At 27.6% G+C, this 12,022-nt stretch overlaps 1 protein-coding gene across 1 annotated transcript; it reads right to left on the bottom strand.

Annotated features, from left to right (window-relative positions):
- Positions 1 to 5,981: 5,981 nt before the first annotated feature.
- On the bottom strand, positions 5,982 to 7,326 carry LOC108478379 (transcription factor MYB20-like). Its single transcript, XM_053031291.1, has 2 exons — positions 7,136 to 7,326; positions 5,982 to 6,724 (listed from the first exon to the last, which is right to left on the bottom strand). The coding sequence occupies exons 1-2, from the start codon at positions 7,266 to 7,268 to the stop codon at positions 6,591 to 6,593; spliced, it is 267 nt and encodes an 88-aa protein (XP_052887251.1). The 5' UTR covers positions 7,269 to 7,326; the 3' UTR covers positions 5,982 to 6,590.
- Positions 7,327 to 12,022: the final 4,696 nt, after the last annotated feature.

Below are 12,022 nucleotides of genomic sequence, written 5' to 3'. Positions count from 1 at the left end.
GATGAAACACTTGGTCGGGTTTGTAGTTGGATATGTTGATTCCGACTTTCTTTGGTGATTTAGATAAACGTCGTTCAACTACGGGTATCTGTTTACTCTTGCTAAAGCCCAGTGAGTTGGAAGTCTACCTTGTAGTCTGATGAGTCGTGTCTACTACAGAGGCGAATATATGGCGATTACAAAAGTCATTAAGGAGGCTATTTGGCTTAATGGATTGTTGAAAGACTTGGGAGTTGTTCAAAGTCACATTAGTCTATATTGTGACAATCGAGCGCTATTCATTTATCGAAAAATCAAGTCTATCATTCAAGAACCAAGCATATCGACGTAAGATATCACTTTTGCGGGAAGTCTTTGAAAAGGAAAAATTCTACTTGAGAGATTCCGACAGCAGATAATCCTGCAGATATGATGACCAAAGTGGTAACAACAATCAAGTTTAATCATTGTTTGAACTTGATTAACATCCTGAGAAATTGAGCACCTTCAGGTGTATGGCGCTCGAGAGCGCATTTGGAGGCATTACAAAAGATAGCTTTATCGAATTTGGGGAGTTGAAAGAAGTGAAGATGTGATTATCCTAATCAAATCTTCAAGGTGGAGATTGTTAAAAAGTCAAAAATGGTGGGTGGTGGGAGGTGCAATTGGCACCGAAAGAAAAAAAAGTGGCAAGCAACTTGTTTAAAGTTGAATGGGATAATTACAATTTTGGTCCCTAATTTTTTAGGCCATTTGCAAGTTAGTCCCTGAGCCTTAACTATAAATAGGCCTAACCATTTCTCATTTCAATCATCCCAACCAATCTTTCTCTCTTAGTTTCTCTCTTCTCCCATTTGAGAATTCTTAAGGAATTCTATTTGTTTGTAATATTTTGGAGATAGTAAAGTTATCATCTGGTGTTAGTGCCCGAGGGCGTAGGTATAATTTACGAACCTCGTTAAAACTCTTGTGTTCTTTCTTGTCCTATTTTTCTTTCAATATTTGAGGGTATAATAGTAGTATTTAATTGTGCTATTAAATTACTATAAAGGGATATTCTGACTAAGGAAAGACTTGGTATTTAAGAGATCCTTGTGATCCACCTCTCTTCCCTGGGAATTGAACTTTGTGTGATTTTTTAGTACAATAATTTACACGCTTCCGACCCTATTGAAACAACAGTTTCTAGATATTCCAAAGCGTTATTATCCTTCCATGTACTGCTTCCTGGTGAGCCATATCCCCATGAGGGTAATCAGCAATCTAGGATGTAATCTAAGATTAGCCCTTGAGCTTGCTCTAGCGGATAATTTGGGAAACCAAAAAAAAAAATCTTATAACCGGGGTCGTGTAGCCGTACCGCCCATGGAATACCAAACCATAATGCTTTAGAGAAAGCACATAATCTGAATAAATTATCAATGTCTTCTGCAGATCCTGAGCAGAGACAACAATGTTGATCAACTGGTATATGTTGTCGACGGAATTCCATTCGTACAGGGAGGAAGTTATGGCATAGTTTCCATAGGAAGATGAGTAATTTTAGTGGCAACTTTATCATGCTTCCAAACATTTTTATCATGGCCGCCTAAGATGGAAAAACCCCGAGAGGCGAGCTCTTTGTGCCATTCTTCCCCGAGTCTTTCTTTAATAAGGGATTCATCCCAGTGTCCAAGAGTCGGGTTCATCATAGCCGTAGAGGGTAAGCCAGGTAAATCATGGCTATGGTGTTAACGGAGGGCCATAGAGACATTGTTCCCGAAGCAAAGTTGAATATCTAAACTTTGTCCTTGTAGAATGCTCTTCTAAGTCCAGGAGTCCGTAGCTTTTGCTTGTACTTCCAGAAAATTTGTCTGAGAGCAATATTTGGCCAATAATAAAGATTGTGTGAGGGGCTATGGCTTGGTGAGACATCGCCATGCTTGTTTGCATAAGAGTGCCTCATTGAAAAACTCCGATCTATGAATGTTTAGTCCTCCATTACGTTTTGGCCAGCACAGAGTATCCCAGTTACACATGTGAAGTTTCTTGGCCTTACCAAAAGTCTCGTAGTATTTTGTCAATCTTGTCCGTGATATATTTTGGGGCTTTGATGCAATACAAAGTGTGAATGTACGAGTACAAGTCTACCTATAGCAGAAAGCAATTTCAATTTCCAACCTGCCAATTTCCTGTTTAGAAGGGGTTGAAAAGTGCCAATCCAAATATTCTTACCTCAGTAATAATGTTAATGTCAATCGAGTTAAAACTCAATCGTGTAGGATTAGATTAACAAGGATTGAATTAGAACTTTACAATGCTATCCAAGTTTCTTTATTTAAGAAGATTGGATTAGTTTAACTTTTGAATATCTTAAAGATCTTAATCTTTATCTTAGTCTTTATAACGATAATTCGAATGTAATTTATTGTAGTTTAGCAAACCTAAAAACTTATACATCATTCTGTTAGTAAAAATATTGAGAGAGTAAATTTTCAAAGAAAAAACAATAGTGATCCGAATTAGATAATAGGTATGGGGTTGCTATTAATAAGCTTATAGAACTTAAATTATATCTTGTACTTGTTGAAATTTAGTGGATTAACTCTCTAAGACAAAACTTCGAAAATGTAGGAGCAATTCAAGCATATAACAACTTATATTTAAACTTATAGCAACCAACAAAAAAATAAATGTTACTTTCAAAATCATTAGTTGATTTAATTCACCAAATATCACTTGATTTATCAATAAATAAATCAAGTAATTAACTTCCTAAATGGTGGGATGAACTTACCTAACCCCATGTTTAGATTTGACTCATTTGTTGCATAAAGTACTCTTTAAGTAAAATTAATTTATCCTAAATAACTATCTAACAAAATAAATAAATAAAATTACCTTAGTTTATGCCAAGTGTTGTTGAAAGATATGTCCACGTAAGCTGACCAGTCAACAAGTATATACTGTTCTATATTATTAAAATATACATGATTGTACTAACTAAAAATTAACATATTCAGTATATTAAAATAAATAAATAAAAACAAAGTCAATGTTTATGTGTCAATGTTTATGTATCAGTTTGTTAATTCCATAATTATATATTGTTTTTTAGGATTTTTTTGGACCCGTGTGTGTTTACTTCCTGTTAGTGTAAAAATAATGGTGACAATGAAATTAGATATTGTAACATAAGACAAAAAATAATAATAATAAGTGTATCATATTGGAGGTAAACACCAACCTAAAAGAGCCCTTAAGCATGTTGAAATTTATAATGTCTAAATATATCTAACGCATCAATCATAAAAAAAAATTATTTGGGTGATTTATATTATAAAAAAAAACCCATAAAATCATGTAGATGATTAATAGACATGTACATTGGCTAGGTTACTTGTTTAGGCTCGAAGACTTGTCCAAAATTTAGAAGGGTTTAGACAAAAATATTATGCTCAAAAAATAGGCTTAGGCAAAAAAAGTAAACTCATTTAAAATATGAGTTGGGTTTGAGATTGAACATTCAAGGCTCATGTCTGGCCCGAATTGACCTGTTTTAAGTTTATAATATTTTATATTATGTTATTTTTATATATTATGTAATTTAGAACACATTAAAAAATAAACTATACTAAATATATAATACTACTCTAATATAAATATTAAAATAATGTTAAAATGCCTATATAAAAAATTTAATAAATAAAATATATAATTTTATTAAATATTAATATAATATAATATAAATATTTAAAAAATTAAAAATAATATAGGTAGGCCTAAAATGAGCTTGAGTTAGCCATTTGCAAATATGAGCGAGTTTGGGTAAAATTTTAGACCTAGATTTCAGTTAGACCAGACTTGAATAAATATAAAATAAGTTAATATCATGCTTAGTCCCGACTCGACCCGACCATAAACACCTCTAATGATTAAGGATCATAATGCAAATAATTTTCCAATAAATATTTTTCAAAAGTTAACTTCACTCTAATAAATTAATAAAATTGAAAAAACTATTTTTTTAAATCAACATCACATTTATTTTAGCTCATATCACCATTTCAAAATAATATTAAAAATACTTTTTATGTTAATGTTTTAAATGCTTATAATTACACTTAAATAAATAAATAAGTATTTTTAATTAATAATTAATAATTCAAACTAAGCCAACAAATTGGAGTAATTTTTGTGAATCCTACCTAATATATTTTAATGGGTTAAAATATCTAGAAAGTTCTTACTTTATAAGAAGCAAATCAAATAAGTCTAAATTATAATAAAATTAATATTTATAATATAAAAATCCAAAAAATTATCCAATTTAAACAAAATAACCTCTCAAATACATTCACAAATTCTAATGTATTGACAATAAATAAATTAATTAAAAATAAAGCAATGAAACCATAAATTATTTACCTAATAATAACAAAGAAATGATGATAGCAATGACGATCAATTAAGATTAAGGTGATGACAGTGGGCATTAATTAGCCTACACTTGTTCATATATACAGTAATATAAGTTTTACCCAATTTTGTACATGAACTTGGTATTTTTCCTAATTTGGTATCTAATTTTTTTATTTAATTTGGTATCTAAATTTATTAAATATTATACAAATTATGCAAAAAATTAACGGTGTTAAAAAAAATTTATGCTACAAAAATATTGTCAGTATTAGAGGAAATTCATGTTAAAAAAATAGGTTTTGAGTTATGCTTAACAAATTAATATTAAATAAGAAAAAAGATTTTTTAAAACTCCAAATTAAAAGAAATTCATTATTTTCAATTAATTAAATAAATAAAATTAAAAGTAATTAAACATATAAAATACAAAAAATCATATTATTTGTCACATGTCGATCATACATTGATTATTTTGTTACCTCATAAAAAAATAATATTGTTAGTATATTGGAGTGATTTGTAAAACATTTGGCAAGTACCAAATCGAACAAAAAAATATTAGGTACCAAATTAAGAAAAAGAGTCAAGTTCAAGTACCAAATTGAACTCCCAAAAAGTTTAAGTACCAACTTAAGAAAAAAGTTAAATTTAGACACCAAACTAAGAATTTTGTCAAATTTAAATACTAAATTGAACAAAAAAAATTTAAATACTAAATTAAGAAAAAAATGTCGAATATTAAATATTATATTAAGCCTAAAAAGAAATACTAATACGGAACAGTTTGTTTAATACTTTTTAGAGTAGGGATTTGATATTTGTGATGAAAATTACATCAACACTGAGTCAGCATGCTTAAGTGAAGGATGATTTATTTAGTCAAATATGTCATTGTAAAGTAGTTTCGGTGTCAATTCATATAGACCACGTCTCTGTATATCTTACGTTGTCAATAATATTTTGTACATCGTTTGATTAGGTGATTAAATTAATTAACTCATATTAATTTATTGATTCAGATAATTTAATTAAATAAATTATTAAAAATTAAAATATATTAAAATTAATTTTTAATTAAAATTAATCGATTCATACAGATTTTTATTCAATTTAAATAATAATTAAACTTTATTTGAAATAATTTTTTTAAATAACATAGGATAATACTATATTGTAATGGTTTATGATTTTTATATTACAATTAAATTGTAAAAATAGGTATAAATATTATGGAGACTATTAGAGATTGTGTGATCTGAATCCGTTATTTGTTAAAGAAATAAATACATCACGTTACTTGTTGAATAAATAAATACAATAAAAAAATAAGAAGATTTGTGGTAGCGAAAGGCTAAGGGCAAAATAAGCAAAAAGTGAACATAGTTTCTCAACCTTTAAATAGATATAGTCAAAATTTCTTTTGAATTTTGTCTGTGGTTTTGCTTATGCTTAGCGGTAGTTCTATCGTCATTATATACGTTTATTATAACAGAGACTCCAGTATTAAGAGTCATATTATATTTTATATTTTTATTAAAAATTTATATAAATTAATTATTATATGTTAAATAAAAAAAAGCAAATCGGTTATTTATGGTAATATTGTTATTGGAGTGAGCATCAAATACATGACAAACTGACCATACAAAGAAATATTTACAGTTATCAAATCACAAAGAAATTTTGCAACTTTAAAAAACAGCAGTTTCCTGGTAAAAAATACAGCTTCAGAGCCATGGAAATGGAATTTGTTCTTCAAGATGAATAAAATTATCCCATGAGAAAAATGAATCCACACAATCAACCCATTGCTTCAAACAATCTTCTTCTTGAGTAGCCATTGATGGATTGTTGGATTCTTCCTTTGAAAATGAAGAATCTAAGCTTCCACACAATATTTCATAATTGTTCAATAAATCATCTGTTTCTGTTCCATCCAAAGTTGTTTGAATTTCATCATCTTTTCTTACATCCTCTGACTTTGTCTCTTCTTGTTTATTTTTCTCTCCATTTTCAATAGGTTTGTGTGTCACAGGGTCTAAACCAAGAAGCTTCAGCTTCTTCCTGATTCGGGTATTCCAGTGGTTCTTGATTTCATTGTCGGTTCGACCCGGAAAATGTGATGCAATCTTAGACCACCTACAATAAAAAACAAAATAAGTTTAAGATTTAAATCTCAACATCTGCAATCTTTTCGATGATGTTTTCCATTACTTATTTCCGAGTTGAGAATGAAGTCGAATAATCTCGTCTTCTTCTGATTCTGTAAAACACCCTCTCTTAAGATCTGGTCTTAGATAATTTATCCATCTCAATCTACAACTTTTCCCACATCTTAGAAGCCCTGCATCAACCATACAGAAAAGTGGCAATATTTTTTTAGACAAATTATGTATTAACCCATAAAAAAAACGGTAAAAGTATCATGGAGGCCTTTGTATTAAAAGTTCGAATGCATTTTACTCCTTCTACACAAAAAATAGATAAATTAATCTCTGTACATTAGATAAAAGGACAAACTAATCATTTCCATTAAACATTTCATCTATTTTTATTGTTAAAAACTAGTCTTACATAACGTATAATTGTTTGATTATTCCAACACTAAAAATGAATAAAATTTTTAAAATAAATGATTAATTCGTCCTTTTTTTACTAAAAGAAGATAAAATATAATCAAACTCCTACTATAAAAATTTTCATGATACTTTTACCTAAAAGAATATAATCACAAGCAAATGAAGAAAAACATTACCAGCAAGCTTGGGAACATGTCGCCAACAAGGAATACCATTGTTGAATATAAAGTTCATCAGCTTATGATCTTCCTCAATTGTCCATGGACCTCGCTTTAATCCAACTTTATCACAACAAGGTTTTCGTCCCATTCTCGAAAAAGAAAAATTCAAAGCACCAAAGATTTACAGCTATAAAAATGGCCACTTCCCTTATGGAGGCAATGGAAATGGTCCTCATATATATATACATGTGTGTATGGACTAAACAGGGTCGTTTTCGTTGACAAATTTGATTCGTGCAACTAGTCTTTCTTCTCATTTATTTTTGATTAATTCAATATATAGTGTGTGTGTGTGGGGGTGTATATATATACATATGAACTGTTTGTAGGATTTGTTTTGGCCCTAAACGATAGTGTAGAGATTCCCTTACCAGATATCCAAAGTGCCCTGAAATTCCAACCATGGATTTACTTGGGTTCCGTCCTTTCCCGTACTTGGCTCAAATTCTTTATTTATTTTTTTTAAAATGTGTATGAAATTTTGAAGTCAACTTGTATATGATATGAATTTGTTGGACATAAAAGTTTAACTCACTTACTAAATTGTAATTTCGCCCTAATGCATAATCTAGATTAATTGTAAACTGAACAACAAGAACAACTTGCTTACTACATCTTTGCACTAAAAGAAGTTCCTCACACAAGTAAGATAAATGTTCTCTTAATCTCATACAAAAAATTGGAACAACCATTCTCTTAAATAATTGTTTATTTGTTTGCAAAAGTACAATCAATGTGAATTTCTAACTTCTTGAATTCATCTCAATAAAGTTTTTAATATGGAAAGAATTAGTAGAAATCTTCTCAATTTAAACTCTTTTTTTTTTTTTAACAAATTGAATCTTTTCAAATAAGGAAACATCTTAGCCTTCCCGTATGCATAGTTTGTACCATCCAACATTGAGGGATGTGAGACAGATGAACCTTCCATTTCAAGCAAGAATTGACACTCAGAACACCACTTAATACATCAAATGTTAAGCTTTGATACCAAATTGAAGAAAATAGTTGAGTTTTACAAGACTAGTTTGAGTAGTTATATGGAACAATTATAACTGTTATGTGTAACAACTAAAGAACGAAACACAAAAACACTTGGTTGCACAGTTCGATAATCACCTACGTTTGAGGAGTCTTACCCATAAAGATAATTCATTATCTTTAACCTTATATAAATTATGATTTAAGTCTTATCATTCTCCAGTATAATAATATCACATTTACGCTAAAGATCTACATCTCTCTAGAAAACTTAGTTTGTAAAATCAAGTGACTCGCTTGTTTTACTTACAAAATGCACTTTCTAAAACAATTCCGATTGAACAAATTAATTGCTAAACTCTCGATACAAAACCACCAAGGCAAGTCTCACATATATGAACATTTTAAACTTCTTGCAAATGAATTATAATCACCATCCCCACCGAAGTAGCATAAAAAATAGCAATAAGAATAGAAAGTCTAGAATAATTTAGAGATATCCAATACATGTCTTCAAGTCAATTGATCCAATCTTCTCAAATTAAGGAATCCGATTTGCTTAATTTGAATTGATCCAATCTACAATGATACTCCAAATAATCGATCTTCAAATATGAACTATTAAACACCCTCTTTGTTCGTTTAAGAGTTTTCAATATAGGTTGAACTCTTTTCCTTTCTTAAATATTTATGTCGTTACTTTGTTGTTTTATTTATTTGATGTAATTTTTTTTAGTAAGAAAAAATGGTTAATTTAGCGGTCAACGTTCATATACACACTTTTGAGATTAGAAAACAATAGAAGTGAAATAAAACTAAACCCACCTTGTGTTTATCTTCTAATTTGTTTCAAAATTACTGATTGAGTCTTAACTCGATTGACATGAGTATTATTGTCAATATAAAAGGATATGGGTTCTAGTACGCTGAAATGTATTATCCTCTTATTTATGGGTTAGGAAAGGGCTATAAATAGTTCTAGATTTTATGTAAAAAAGAGCAGATATGATCGAAATGTATAATTAAATTATTTTAAAAAAATAGAAACATCAAAATTAATGGTTCCTACGTAGCAATCAAGTTATGTTTTTCATGTCTTTTTTTAACATTAATTGTAACGAGTTTCTTTGTTGTTGTTGTTTTTGAGGTGGTTAAATGACTTCTAAGTTTCAACTAATCACTATTTTGGATTTAATTGAGATTTAGGTAAACCTTAAAAAAAAAATTACTTGTCAAATTATTCTCCACTTGAACACCAATGAATCTCATGACTTTTTTCTCAAGGAACTTCAATGCTTAAAGAATTCTTTTGGCCCAAATATTTAAAGAAATTTAAGCACTTTGACTATTAAGCTTTATATTTTGGTATACTATCAATTTTAATTTTTAATGTTTACATCTTTTGGCAATTTAGTTTTTATTATTATTTAGTTAAATTTAATTATTAACCTTTCAAAATAATTAAATTAATTTTTGAATGAACTTTTTACTAAAACATTAATTCTTTAACGATGTTGGCATGACAATCCACGTGTATTTCATGTTGATATGACAATATTTATCTTATATATCACATTAACAAATAAATTAAAATTTATAAAAAATAATTCAAAAAAGTTTATAAAAATTCAAGAAGAAAATAACATGAACTATATATGAATTGTTATGTGAACTACCATGTATAAAAATTTAACGTTTTAATCAATATTTCTATTAAAAACTAACAATTTACCTTTTTCTTTAAAAAGTTGATAGCAATTCAAATTTTAAAAGGTCGAGATGAAATTTAAATAAAAAGATAAAAAATTAAATTATCAAAAAAATATAAACAGTAAAAATTAAATTTAATATTATTTCGTATTTCCTATAATATATAAGTTTTGACTAAGTCGTTTCTTCTTATTAGTTAACATGAAAGAATTAACAAAGAACACAGTACGGCAGAAATCTTAAATTTATTTATATAAAATAATAAAATAAATAATTATGTATTCAATTTTTAATGATTCAACTAATAGTTAAAATAATAATGGATTATTCAACTTTTCACACTTTTTATTATTATTATTATTATTTTATTTTGAACAATTTATGATCATATTTACTATTTTTGACACAATGTTTAGAATTATTTATAACCCCTCTTTAACCCATAAATAAGAGGATAATGCGTTTCAGCACACTGGAATCATCGTCCTCCTGCATTGATTTAATCGACAACTTTTCACACTGTTGAATTTTTAAAATATATATATAAAACAATTGAATTAATGATTTTTTAGTGAATCATATATTGCAATAACCCAATAGAGAAAAAAATGCACCCTAGAAATTAATTTTAAATTGGTTACAATTTTTTTATATTCTTTATGCCCGTTTTACCGTTCATGTTCAAAGTTTGTGATTGTTTTTTTCAACAATATTGTCTCTAAGGTTTTAACTTGGGTCCTTCCCTTAAAAATGTAACGTGTCTTACCATTATACCCAACCACTTGTTAAGTAATTGGTTCCAATATTTATTAGATGAGATTATTAATTCCAATTAATTCAAAAGTTTAAAACTAAATAAATAAAATAGATAATAATAATAAAAACAATGACTATTAATGTAATTGGTTTATGTTTAAATCATGATTCAATCATAAAATGACATGTCAACCATAGTCAAAATATCTAAGTTGCTCATATTTTAAAGATATTTTCGTTTTATGTTTAAATCATGATTCAATCGTAAAATATATACTAATCATAATCAAAATAAACATTTACCATTGTACAATGTCAAATTGAGATGGAAATATGATGTTTTTTTTTATCTTTAATTTTGTTTAGACATAATGATAAATTTAACCTTTAGTATTTATTTTTTTGTTAATTTGACCCTTATTCATTTTTTTTGGGAGTAAAATATGGTCTTAATCTTTTAAAAGAGTCGAATTGATATTTTCTTTAACAAAATACTGACTAAAATGTTAAAATTTTAAACATGACAATCCATACATATTTCATGCTATTTTTTAAATTTTATTACTTTTTTAATATTTATAAATTTTAATTTACTTGTTGACGTAACACCAACCATGAAATTAGGGAGCTGGGCTGGCGCCTTTGCCAGCCCCCTAAAATGAAAACTTTTTCAAATGACACATTTAAAATTTTTAAAATTTTAAATTAATAAAGGTAAAGTTACACTTTGGCCCCTCTAAAAATAAAAAAAATTGATTTAATCCTTTAAAAATTATAAAGATATAGTCTATTAAAATGGTGAAATTATAATTTTCTATCGTAAAAATTACAATTTAATTTCGGCCCCCTGAAAAAATTTTCTGATTTCGCCCCTATGTAACACATAAGATAAATAGTGCTATGTCAATATAAAGTACGTATGGAGTATCACGCAAGTTGCCACACTAGCATCGTTAAATAATAATGTTATAGTCTCAATTTTAGTTAAAGAAAAACGATTTGATTTTTCTAAAAGGTTAATAGCTAACTCAACAAAAGAACGAAGATCAAATTGACAAAAATTATAAAATTGAAGGCTAAATTTATTATTATACACAATAATTTTAAGAATGTAAGAAAGATGACAAGAAAGAAAAAAATTAAATTTTGTAAATAAATTTTATTGTTTAATACCAAATAAAATAAATTAATCTCTAAGCATATAGTTGATAGTGAAAATTAAAACAATAAACAATAATAAATATCTCTATCTCAATTAGTGAGGTTTGAAAATAAGTGGCAATTGAAAGTGAAACTTTTATATAAAATACAATAATTAATTTTCAATTTTTTAAATTTAATTAGCATTATTTGTAAAGTTTATTCTAGTCCTTATGTTAAAATTATTTTCACTTT

This window comes from Gossypium arboreum, chromosome 7 (assembly GCF_025698485.1).
Source record: "Gossypium arboreum isolate Shixiya-1 chromosome 7, ASM2569848v2, whole genome shotgun sequence".
In the NCBI taxonomy this organism is placed as follows: Eukaryota; Viridiplantae; Streptophyta; class Magnoliopsida; order Malvales; family Malvaceae; genus Gossypium; species Gossypium arboreum.
This window is presented reverse-complemented; position numbering and strand designations above follow the sequence as displayed.